Here is a 13,169-nt window from a genome sequence, read left to right as displayed (position 1 = left end):
GAGAGAGAGAGAGGGCTGTTCAAATATTAGATTCAAAGTATTTAGAAAACTCAACTTTGATTTATGTTTTATATTTTTTTGCTAAGGTCATAGGGTACTGGTTTGCTCCAGAGAAAAAAATGCCTTTTGTTAATGTGTATGTCGCAGCGGTGCTGTTTCAAAATGAGTTGTCTTTCCCCAGGAATTTGCTCTAAAATGTCGTTATTTTGTCTTTTGCCGTGGCCCAATATTCAAATAACCTTTCTTTGATTTGACCTTCCCCCAAAATTTGTTGTGATTTTTTTCCCCTTAAATGTGAGAATGAAATTGTATTAAATGTACAAAAAAAGTGAGATGTATTTTGCCTCCCCGGGATCAAACACTCCTGAAGCTCTGACCCTGGAATTGCCCCTAAATGGAACTTTGCCTCCATTTTGTCATATAACACCAAATTTTCCAGTTAAATTTGAACTGGGATCTCAAAGCTCTGAAAGATGAAAAAGAAACGTATGAGTGGCATATACAGCTCTCTTATCAGATGTCTTAAGAAGCGTGGCCGTTCCAGCATTCAGTTAAGTGTTGATTACACGACAGGCTGCATTCCCTCACTTTCAACTGTCTGATCAATGTTCTTCTCTCCTAATAGAGCAGCACTTATTCAAACTAATTATGCCCTTGAAACTGAACTGAGGTATTTAGGAATTTAATCCGTTAAAAGGCAGTTGTTATCCCCTGGAGGTGTTGCAATCTCAGATTTGACCAAATAATAGCACACTGAGATTAGCAGTATTAGAATATGCTATCCTGTTTCTTTCTCCCTCCTCCCTCATTTATTTACAGCTTTACTTGGATTCCTAATGGGAGGAACACACTCTGTTCCTCCCACTTCATTCTTTGTATTTTAGTCCTACCACAAGAGAGTGAGATTCAACTACTTTCTTCTGGTGTGAGCTTGGCTAACTCGATTAGTGACTTAAAAAAAAACATATATCTGGTGCTTTTCACCAATCTATATTTTAGCTGAGATGATTTGGGGAAAGAGATAGATACGATGGGTGCTAGACGGTGATGCCGAGAATAAACCCTAATGGAAAGAAGTCCCACTGAGGTCTCCAGGCCCGTGGGTGGTTTTAGCAGTTTAGCCAGCAGAGTGGGCACTCTCTCAGACATCTGTTTGCTTGTTGCTACTGCAGCTGCTGGCTGCCTGGATGGATGGATGGATGGATGGATGGATAGGTTCAGCCACAACTTGCAACAGGACAACATCGAATTTAAAAGAACTATTCAATAGCGTAGATCATATCGTAAACCTCGAGATCAGTGGCACAGGCCCAGATGGATGCATGTAGATACACACACAAACACACACACACACACACACACAGGGAGACACGCATGAACACGCTTTCCTTTGGAGACAAACCAATCCTCAACAGCCAGAGGGTGTCACCGAAGCAAGCAAAATCATAAAACTGGTGTCCAACTTGCGTTGCTGAGGCGGCTCTTTTAAGGATGCCATTCCTGTCCAAGGGGGAGCTGTCATTCCCAGCGCCACCAGACACGTGTGATCTCAAAGAAATCAAGCTAGTAATTTGTCATGGCTGACACTGTGACATACGTGCAGTATATGCAGCACAACTGCTCACTTGCAGCGTTAGAGGGAGATGCATACAGCTGGAAGCATGAAATATAACATTTCCTTCAGGACAAATTCACTCTGAACGATACAGTTTTAATTTGTATGATTTTTTTTTTCACCATTCGGTAGAGCTGTTTAATATAAAGGTTAACCTAAATAAAACCTAATCTTTGTAATTTTATCTTTGTCATAACACAATTGTACATTGAAGAGGTTATTTTAAATTACCTGGAGAAAATATCTGTCCAATTTAATTTTTTTTTTTTTTTTTTTTTTGAAGAACAAGCTGTTCCCCATATTCCCATCACAAGTCACATTCCCAAGAAACAATTTTGTCTCTATGGATAGTAACTAAAATGTGAGAATATGTGTGTTATTATTTATCATACAATATTATGATATAATGGACGTGTAATATTATGAGTGAAAAGAGGTTTGAATATTGTGTCTCAGTAAGGATTATGGCGTTAGAATGAATGGCCTCTTCACTGCTGTCACCCTTTCAGAAAGTATTAGTGTTTGTTTTTGTGTTTGTTTCATTCTGAAACAAAATACATGCATTAACACAATTGGAGTAAATTTCAAAATGCATAAATAGTACTAAAATATTTAGATTCACGACAGTTAGACCATAGTTTTGTTTTTCTCCAGGTATTAGAGTTTCATAACGTGTTTCCTCAATGAAACCATTCAGTAAATTAAGCCAGTAAAAGTGTTACAACAGTAATAAAAAAAAAAGAAAAACATTGGCTGAGATGTGACTGTGTAATTGTATAAGTTAGTCAGTCTCATCCATTGTAAAGCACACTGAAGTAAATAAATACAGTAGTAGGTTTTTTAAAGCTCGTCATTTGTGGTGTGAATAATCACATTACGGTATTAAACTATGTCAATAAATGCAAACATGGCAGAATCAAACTGCTCTCTGTGAGCCACTGAAACATTTGTCAAATACTGAGCATGATGAAGCCACAGACAACACACCTACCCTGCAACCACACTGAATGACAGTCCCCAGATGTGATTTGGCACCTGTAATCAAATGATTTAGCACATGAAATCAACCTTTCCCCTAATAATCTGATTATGTGGTTACACTGTGCAACATCCCAACAGCATACAGTATACCTTAACCTATTACTATGACCAACCTTGTGTCAGTGATTTCCCCTGTGATAGAAACAGTATCACGTTAATTATCACAACCATCTGGTCTGGGCAGTGAGGACAAAAAAAAAAAAAAGTCTCTTACTGCTGCAGATTTTTACCTGACAATCACATACCGCTTCAAACAAGTCACTGAGCCTCGGGAACAGCAGAGAACAACCATGCTGCAGTCAAAGGATTTAGGAGTGGCGTTAAATTAATCCTCAGCGGGCAATTCTGCTCCCTCTCATGCAAAAATGTTTTGTTCTAACCAAATATTATTGATTTAGGCGCGGGGGAGTATGAACATGGTCAGTAGACAGTATGCTATTTATTGGTTGACTGTCCAGTTTGTAACCTTATTAAATGGTTCAAAGATTGTGTTTGTAATAGCGTTAGTACATTTGGTAAGTTTTTCACAGTCAAAAACTCCCAAGAGAGTGATCATAAATTCAAGTTCAACAGTTTGGGGCTCTTCAATACAGTATTTGCAAATGAATTGATTTTTTTTTAATGATTTGAGTTCATCCATTCCACAGGCTATTTCAATGTAAAATAACTTTCAGGGTTTTGACAGCAAGAATTTAGTGTTCATGACTGCCACCACTGCCATTTGGCACATTAAAGCGGTACATGCAAGGAAAGAATGACGAAAAGCTTTTACTTTAAACTGGAGCCACCAGAGGATAGAAGGCGAGCACAGGATGAGAAGGCTTGCAAAGCAGATGCTCTTATGGAGGTGAACCACCACTGACCGTCTGCCATATGAATTATTCCGTAGTTTTAGACCCCATTCCAAAGTTCTGGAATTGGGTTATGAGGTAATTTCACAGGCCACTTGCTCATCTTCCCTTGCAGTCCATCACGCTAATTGAAGACAGTGATTTCCACCTGTCAGAACATGTGAAGTCAATCCCTGAATATTGAGGGGTATGTTTTTAATAATCCCTTTTATTTTTAAAATACATTTTATAGGTAGACTGTATATATTCAGAGAAAAACGTCTATCGCTTGCAGTGACCCTTATTAAATATTGGTAAAAATTATGAAATATTGGTAAACATTTGGGGGAGTAAAATGTCATAGCTCCGAGTAGAGCATTCCCAATTTGCAATTAAATCTGAATGTCAAGTTTGGTCAAACTCACAAGAGGGCATTGTGGAAACAAGTGCCAAAACGTACCAAGAAATATTTCTTGGTAATTTTCTTGTTTTGTAACTTGTGTGTGTGTATAAATATATGTATATATATATATAATTCCCTGTGTGTGGATTAAAAGAATAACAAATAGGTGGGGTTTCAGGACGATTTCATTTTAGCTGGTTTGTGACATACTATATTTTCTATTTGGATGGGTTGGATGGAATTTAATACCATTCTTATTATTATTTTATTAATATTATTGTATTATTATTATTTTATTAATATTATTGTATTATTATTATTTTATTATTATTAATATCATTATTGTAAATGTTTTCGTGTGCAATATGCCATAGTGGCGTTTATATAGACAAGATGGATTTGCAATAGCGTTTTAGGGCAAACTGTCAATTGAATGTGAAGTTCACAGAGTCGCTGCTACAGTGGCCGATGAGAGCCAAAGCTTATCTTCAAACAAAAGCGCGAAACGCCTTCACCTCCACAGCCGAGGAGAAAGAGAGCGAGAGAGAAAGAGAAAGGAGAGCGAGCGAGAGAGCGTGCGAGCATGTGAGAAGAAGAGAGAGAGCGAAAAGAGAGAGCGGCAAAGCCAAAGCAAAGCCAGGGAGGACAGAAAGATAAAGCCAAAGCAGACGGAACCATAGACGTTTAAAAAAAAAGTACTTAAATAGCCGCCTTTTCTTCTTCGTTTCCTTCTCAGTTACCAGCAAAAAAAAAAAGAAAAAGAAAGAAAGAAAGAAGAAAGAAAGAAAGAAAGAAAGAAAGAAAGAAAGAAAGAAAGAAAGAAAGAATTCAAAGCTGCTTGGATGAAGCAAAACCTATCGATCTGTCAGCACTCCACCTGGATTGACTGAGCGGCCACGCGGCAGGCATGTCCCGAAGGAAGCAGAGCAACCCTAGGCAGATCAAACGTGAGTACTTGCGTTCTTTCCTTCCATGCTGGTTGCCCAATTCGTAGAGATTGCCCAAAAATCGTCAACGCCATGTCCGCAAAACGCCAAATCAGCCAAAAATGTCGCAGTCCACGTAACGGTCAACGCGCTTCGTGTTGGGGGCTCGTTTGCGCTCCAAAGCTCGCGGTCCTCCAAAGTTTGACCAAAGGTGCAAAGTGAGCGTGGAAACAGCTTTACTGTGGGTGCTCTGGCCCAACTTTCATTTAGTTTCCATCCGCAAACGTGCGGACTGTGTGAATGCATTACTTCAGTGCATCCTCATTTTGGAATTGCTGTGAAATTGCTCTCATATATACACTGAAAAGTATTCGAAATGAGGGCTTTCAGTCGACCGTAGTGCACTACAGTTTGTGTTGAATTGTACTATTAGATGATTTAATTGCCACGCGGACACACGCACGCACACACAAACACGAGCAGACATGCAAAAACACACACTCACACACATCCATAGTTAGTGACCTTCACATACAGGTGTGCACCTGACACGTTTGGTGGCAGTCGTTTTTTTTTTTTTTTTTTAATGAACGTTATTTGAAAACATCAGATGCACATCACCAGTAACTTATAGCATATTTATTCTTTATTTATAATATTTTTTTAGTGTTATAACTGAAATTTTAATGCAACCTACGAAGTTAGATGACCTCATTACTATTCTTTTATTTCATATTATTTTATTTTATGGTGTGTCCAAGGACATAAATGCACGGCTTACAAGCTCTGGAGTTATAATATGACGGATCAATCTATCAAAGTTGTTTTTTTTCATTTTATTATTTTGTCACTTTTATAAATCCTTTGTATTGAAGATTTAGCCAAATTAGGGAATTTCACAGCCACATACTGGCACATCAGCATATTGACATTGTTCAGTCTCAAATCAAGTCGACAGTGTGTGTTTAATAAATGCGTTTATTGTTGGTGTTTCTTTCAGCGATTGACTGCTGTAGGAGTTTGGCAGACTGGTGACAATATAAAAATTCCACAGGAAATAATTTGTATTCCACATTTTTTCATGAATTAAAACAATTTTGAGTGAAGGACGAGGGGGGGGGGGCACTTAAGTAGCACGTCTTTATTGCATTTATTGAACGTGTGTATTACTTCTGTAGCAGATAGTTGAGCCTCAGAGGGCTTTATTACATTTTTAATTCCAAGCTATTTGTGATTCCCTATCTTCTTTACATTTTATGAATTTATTATTTTTTATCAGTCCATGTTATAGATCATCCACTTACATACTTGATAATTTGTCAACAGTGGGAATACAGATTCAATATTGAAAAAGTTTGTGACATTTTATTTTTCCATTCAACATTTTTATTCATAACTTTAGTCCTTTACTGAAATAATTCATCATAAATAATAATAACAGATTGTGTAGAGAGGCCTCCAATAATTTTGAATTTCACTCAAAGTTCCATAAGATGAAAAAAGAAAAAGTCAGGTAACAGTCAGGGAAACATGCATTTATTTATTTATTTATTTATTATTATTATTATTATTATTATTATTATTTTTAACAGTTAGCTGAACATAGCAAAGCCAGCCAGCATATGACGTGGTGGCCCTTCTCATTTTTGAGCCAATCCCATTGCAGCATCCAAATATTGTTGTCAAAAGAAGGAAAGTCTAACATTTGTGTTGCTGTTTCATCATTGTGACCCGGCCGTGTGTGAATGAATATGTCATGTGTAAGATCATGTTAATGCGCAGTCCGTGTGTGGCTGTATAATCAAGCTCTAGTTGCCACCGGAAAGGTCAGGAGGAGCCTCGATCCTCACTCCCACCCTGGGAACTCCGGGGAAAAGGCATTGCATAGAAAGTCAGCGTAGAAAGTCATTCTAAAGGACAAAAAGGTTGTTGGGCGGCAATGCCCCCACCAGCGCCACTGCCACCCCATCCCCTCCTGCATACATTGGACTGTTATCTAAAATTGTGATTTATGCAGTATTTTAATATTTTGCTTATTCTTTCCCCTTGGGTGCTCTCTGAGCGGTGATAAAAAGGCAATGCTGAAAGAGCACCATTAATTTGGTCCGATGACTGGCGAGATAAGGCCAGATAATGGGAAAGATAAGCGGGGAAGATATACCATCAGAAACCCGATTATTACCATTAAAATTCCAGCCGAGCAATCTGCAGTTGCCTGATAATTCCTTCTCCGTTTCCACCACTTTGGATGATAAGGTAAGAAATAGTCACTCAGTACTCTTGATTAGGCTGCCTGGATATCCCGATAATACAGTGATAAATTATGTATTTTCCCCCTTGGTTTTATTTTTCCTTGTGTAATGTTACATATATTTTTTTGCCCCATTTTCTGCAACACCCACCCCTTTTTCAAGAAAGCGAAAAGCCATACACTTTTATTGTAATAGAAGTTTGATAGAAGGAGGAGATAGTGGTGGAGGTGTTTTGTGTGGTAACACATATCAATGTTATCAGATCATCTCCCTGGCCCAGCTGCTCACTGCTGTTGTTTTTAGCCTTATCACCCCTTGACAATATGCCAATAAATTGCCCAGATTGTTAGGTAGGTCAGTAGAATTGGACGGGAGTGATGAAAATATCGGTAATGCTCTGCGGATTGCGATTAGCTCGCGCTGTAATATGATGTGCGAATCCCACCAAGTTCTGTGTAGCCGCTCTTCTCATCCTCACCGTTTCCTCCATCTCTCCCTCCCTTCTTCCACACAGCTGTGGTGTCCATACCTCTATTGGTACTGAGAGCAGAACATTTTGATGCTTATTAGGAAGGAAAGATATGAACAGGCAGAATTGAAACCAGGCCCCTCGGAGTAATTTTTCTGTAAAATTGCCCCCAAAAGTTTCACAGCATAAAGGGGAATCTGGATGATGTAGGGGGTACGCCTCCACTAGTGTTTATGGGAACATATTGAAGCAGCCCTCTGAGGCCAAGCTCCGGCATCTCATGTCAAATGTGCTTATTAAACTGACTTAGTGCTGCAGCCTTAACTGTTGTCATCTTTTTATGGACCACCTGAGAATTCTTGCAGCTTCTTTTTTGTCCTTTTAATTCACATTATCCAATCAGAATGAAGTAGCAAGCTGTAGCGATTACAGTGCCTACATTTTTCAGGGTTTAATACTATGTCATACTGTCATTATGCCTAATCTACTTCCGTGATAGTGATCTCACATTCAAAAAGATGATCCTCTCGAGTGTACAGTCATATTACTGATGGTTATTTTTTTATACACACTACACAAAAGTTGAAAAAAAAAGCCTAATCTTGATTTTGACAATGATGAATAATATTACAAGTGATCCTTTATTTTAGGCCCTTGTTGTTTTGCATACTACAGTAAATTCCTATTAACTACATACACTATACATATTTCTTGATGAGCTTAATTTCAAGAGACACTATATAGTACAACAAGGATATTTTTTTTCTTTCAAAAATTTCCTTTGCTCTACTGTTAATCTACCCAGCCTTTGCATATGGCCACTTATGGAGCGCCAGCAAAGTGTTATCATATGAGGTGACATTTCTATCTTTGAGGGGCATTTATCAGAAGTAGATGACAGTAATAAATGATAAGGAGTGTTTACTGAATTGTCTGCCAACAATCTTTGTGTGTGTGGGTGTGTGTGCGTTTTGTGTGTGTGTGTGTGTGTGTGTGTGCTTATGTATACATTAGCACATATACTGTACAGTACAGTGCGGCAAGCATGTGCCCGTGGGTTTTAGCGGAAGGATCTGAGCTGTGACTGTATTGAAGTATGTATTTTTGTGGAACTTGAAAATAGTCCAAATTTTTCGCAACGCAGTGTTCTTGCAGAGATTGCTGTAGACAGAAAGAGGTGAATCTTGTTGCCTCTCACCCTTGCCCACGAATACTGGCAACTACAGCTGTCACATGGGGAAATAAAAAAAATGCCCGTGTGTCTGCCTCACTGTGGGTTTAAGGGTCTGTCTTTCATTAGGTGACAGTCATTTTGTCGCCTGTTTTTTTTTTTTTTTGTGGGGGAGGGGTGATTTGATTCAGAAGCAGAATGGTTGCTGAATGCCAACTTTCATGCTAACATCTGTTCCCTGTCAATAACAGCATGTGTTGTTTTCTTGTCTTATATATAAGGATACCTTAAGTGCCTCATTACCTTTGTAGCAAAATAACAAGTCATATTTTTATTTGTTAAAAAAAATGGATGCAGAATAATTTTGCACTTGAAACACTGATCTTAACGGCTGTCATCTGCAGCTATGGGAAACGATGGACAGCAGCTGTCTTTTTCTTTGTTATAAAGAGCTGTATGGCACGTTGGATGGGCTTGTGCTCGGGGGCCGACAGAATGACAGTGCCTAAAGTTTTCCTTGGTGGTCCTGCAGCCTGCAAAGCCAAGACAGTGATGTGATATGTGGGAAGGGTTGCAACCAAGGTGCAGGGTCACTTCCTCGCACAGTTTCCTCTTTATCTTCCTCTTTCCTGGATTCTTCTATTATTCCAATGACTGCTTGGCAGGCTATCATTATCTGGGTGTTATTTGTGTCATTGTATTGTTGAAAAAACATTAATTTTGTAAATGTATCCTAAATAACATGTAGAGGTATTTTCAATATTACTTCTGTAGTTAATGTCTTGTAATGTTTTCATTTTCCTTGTGTGTGTGTGTGTGTGTGTGTGTGTGTGTGTTAGAGAGGATGATGCACGTGATAGGCTTGGATGGAAAAAGATGACACGTTGTGGCGACCCCTAACGGGACAAGCCGAAAGGAAAATAATAAGTGTGTGTGTGTGTTTCCAATTGACCTGACTGTGTAGCTTTCTGTTTATTCAGATTTGATATCAGGGATGCCCATTGAGCCCCCAGGTAACAATGACTTTCAGCCTACTTTAAGTTAATAGCCTTGTCTCTTGCTTGTAGGGATCAATATGGGTAATAATTAATCATCATTATCAAGCACGGGATCTAGTTCCATTTGTTGTTACATCAGGAAAATATCAATAAAGAAGTGGACTCCCTGATTGTCATGGCAACTTCATCTCTAAGGTCAAAGAGTGTTTATCTTATCTTGCTGCTGAGAGTGGCAAACTGCTTAGGAATCTAGTTTGGACTCAAAGATTATTGATTTAGGCTTTCTTTTACCCCCACCTTGTTGTCTCAGGACAGGACGTGGGGGGTGAGTGAAAGGCAACATTGCAATCACAACAGAGATGTAAGATTTAAATATTGATGTCCAAAGGCCAATACAAGCAAAAAGGGCCTCTGGTCTTGCTGTTGTTCAAGTACGTCCTTTTAAGACCCAGACAAAGCTTTGATTATCAGAGGTGTCACTGTGGAGTGTGTCTGTATAGCTGACAGTGTGGGACTGCAGGGGGGATCAGTTTCTTGCAAATACATCCACAGCATATTAAAACGTCCTCCTCAGTGTCTTACTACGTTTACCGATTGCTGTTACGGATCATGCAGTACATTGATAAAGTTAAAAAAAAAAAAGTAATTGCAGCTATGTTATAACATAAGATAGACAGGTAATGTAAAACTATAAAACATTTGTAAATAGAAAACCATTATAAGTGCAGTAGGCAATGAAATAAGTAATCTTTGTCATAGTAAATATCGATATTACCAATCCATACTGTCCTTTATGTCATTACTACCTGGATGTAATATGGAAATCTAGTATATTTAAACATTTATCATTAAACAAAAATACAAATATGTCTCTTTGGATAGGTCAGCTACCAACGTGTCTACTTTCCTCTACCTATACTCAAAGTGCATGCAATGCATTGCCTGGATTTTTTTTTTTTTTTCAATTATCCTGAAATCATCATGTTTGTTGTAGGATTTCAGTTTGCACTGTCATATGACGTTGTTTTTCTTTCACTTTTACTAATAATACCCAACCATAACCAAAAAAATGATTATCCATCCACCCATTATCTGAGCTGCTTATCAACATCATTTAAACAAAAAAAAAAGACACAATGGTTTCCCACTGTTAGAATAACTAAGAAGCTTGTATGTTAGCTTTAATAGAGATCTTGGTGTCAGGTCTTCACGTGTTTCATGCGTAAGTGCAAGCACTTTCATCAGATGTGCACTCCATTCTGAGCTATTTAGGTAGAACGACAGGCGAGGGTGCTTGGATGTACCTCATCCTGCTGCAGAATGTTCCTCAGGGTTGGAGCAAGGGAAATGCCTGCTTTTTTTCATCGTCTTCTTGCCTCGGGCACACAATTGCCTCATTTAACATTCTCTATCCCAGCCAAGAGAGGAAATAGTGAGACTGAGTAGGAGAGGCTGCCACACATCATGAATTCTTCTTTCATTTAACTAGCACTGTTCCTTTCACCTTGGTGATGCATATGGATTAGGAATGAAGCCAATGCACAATTAAGGGGTTCAGGGGTATCGCCGTTGTTTTTATGCGGCCAAATGGTTTTGATGTTCTATATTATGGATATGGTTGATTCATCACGTTTCTCCACGGGCCACACCACAGTAGTTCCAGTAGACTGTAGACGTGCCAGCAAAGCATGCATGTTTCTGACATCGTGTGGCAACGCTAAGGTCATTTTGATTAGTTGTGTTTCATTAATTTAATGTAATCAAAGCAATACTACGCAGATATTTTTGTTTTGACTGAATTTTGGAAAATATATTATATACTGTAGTAAACAATAACACAGTGATAAAGGGGATAATTTAGTGAACGCCATTTCCAAAGCAGGATAATAGTTTGCATATGACAGCTTAACACCCGAATAGATGTCCAGGCCAGATCTATAGCTTGGTAAGAATTATTGGAGATGTTTTACATTTTTCTTTTTTGTGGGAAGGGGGACGGGGGGGTACAGCGCATTGCAGAACTTTACATTGGATAAAATGTGACAGGCTCTAAGGATAGTCAAGACATAGGTGGCAACAGAGGATTAAGGCAACAAGCCTTTCAGTTCCATTTGTACATCAGCATTTTCTGCCAGACGAATGGCATAAAACGCAAAGCATCTTAAGGGTTCAGTGGAAAATCACTAATGACAAGACTTTGTAAACAGATAAACAATTTATGTCAAATGTGCTTAAACTATAAAACAAACTTCAAAACATTTTAATACTGTCATGATCCTGCTGCTCCAGCCCGGCCTGTGCGGGTGCCCACGCGGCCGCGCTAATTGGGAGGCACACACCTGCGCCTCATGCGGGCTGATTATTCCCTGTATATATAGGACCCCGATGACGACTGGTGGTCCGCCAGATCATTGAGGTTCATGTCCCGTTCCAGGACTCTCGTATCCCTGATCGTCAACCTGTGTGTATCGACCTTCCCCTGTTCTCCGACCGACCCCGTAAGCCTGACTCCTTTGACACTCCTGCCTGCTTTGATCGTTCTTCTGTGTACCGACTCCTGCCTGCCCGCTCACCTGCTCTCTTCGCCCGACGTCCCAACTACCGCTGCTGCACCTGACTGCCTGCTCGATCCCCGACCACGGAATAATAAACGTTTCTACCCGAACTACCTTGCATCGTCCGTGTCCTCCTGCATTTGGGTCCTACCTCCGTTCCGATGGGTCGTGACAAATACTTTCAAAAAGCTGTGTTTTGATTTCCACCATTTCAAAGCTATTAAAGCTGTTGACTGCGCAGCTTACACCTCATGTGATCAGAGGCCACATCTTTCTGCACGTGATTAGTAGAAAGTGTTCGTACGTAAATAGTCGTAATGCAGTCAGAAATGGTTTAGGACTTGATTGTTCTTTCTTTGAACTATGCGTATCAGATCAAACAGTTCGTGTCACAAAAGAAGTGAAACAATGCAAGCTGCACATCTCCTGCCACTTATTATCGCTAGGCAGGCCTTGCAAAGTGGTTAAGTAAGAACACATCCAGAAAGCAGTAAGTATTATTTCAGAATTAGCCAATTTTCTTTGTGATTTGAGAGAACGCTTATCTAGTAATTACTGCAAACTGTTGACACCGAGCAAGTGTAAGCCAGCTAAAATGGAATTTTGTTTAACAGATTGGATTTTTATCTGAGGTTCATGCATTCCTGAAACCCAAGGATAACGGGCTCAAACTCACGATTTCCAGAATGACAGCAGAAGCAAGTGGCCGATTTTGAAAAGCTACAATCATCACTTATGACGCTTAGTCCAGGAAGTGGCTGTGAATCTCTGAGTCGTACATTTGACCATAATGGTCTTTTTAAGCTTCAGAAACAGGGTCACTTGATAAGCTTGAGAAAAACAGGGGGAAAAAAATCCTTCTCTGATTGACGAGGAGAAAATCTGATTGATTGATGTCCGCCGTCTTTG

At 39.3% G+C, this 13,169-nt stretch overlaps 1 protein-coding gene across 1 annotated transcript in view; it reads left to right on the top strand.

The window, feature by feature from the left end:
• The first annotated feature begins 4,446 nt into the window (after nt 1-4,446).
• Nucleotides 4,447-13,169, top strand: part of zfpm2a (zinc finger protein, FOG family member 2a) — a 145,711-nt gene continuing 136,988 nt past the window's right edge. The window contains exon 1 of the mRNA XM_061820568.1: nt 4,447-4,836. Within this exon, the coding sequence (XP_061676552.1) occupies nt 4,797-4,836 (40 nt within the window). The 5' untranslated portion in view covers nt 4,447-4,796. The remainder of the gene's footprint in view (nt 4,837-13,169) is intronic.

Source organism: Syngnathoides biaculeatus, chromosome 5 (genome assembly GCF_019802595.1).
Source record: "Syngnathoides biaculeatus isolate LvHL_M chromosome 5, ASM1980259v1, whole genome shotgun sequence".
Classification (NCBI taxonomy): domain Eukaryota; kingdom Metazoa; phylum Chordata; class Actinopteri; order Syngnathiformes; family Syngnathidae; genus Syngnathoides; species Syngnathoides biaculeatus.
Note: the sequence above shows the minus strand (reverse complement) of the source record. Positions and strands in the feature narration are given on the sequence as shown.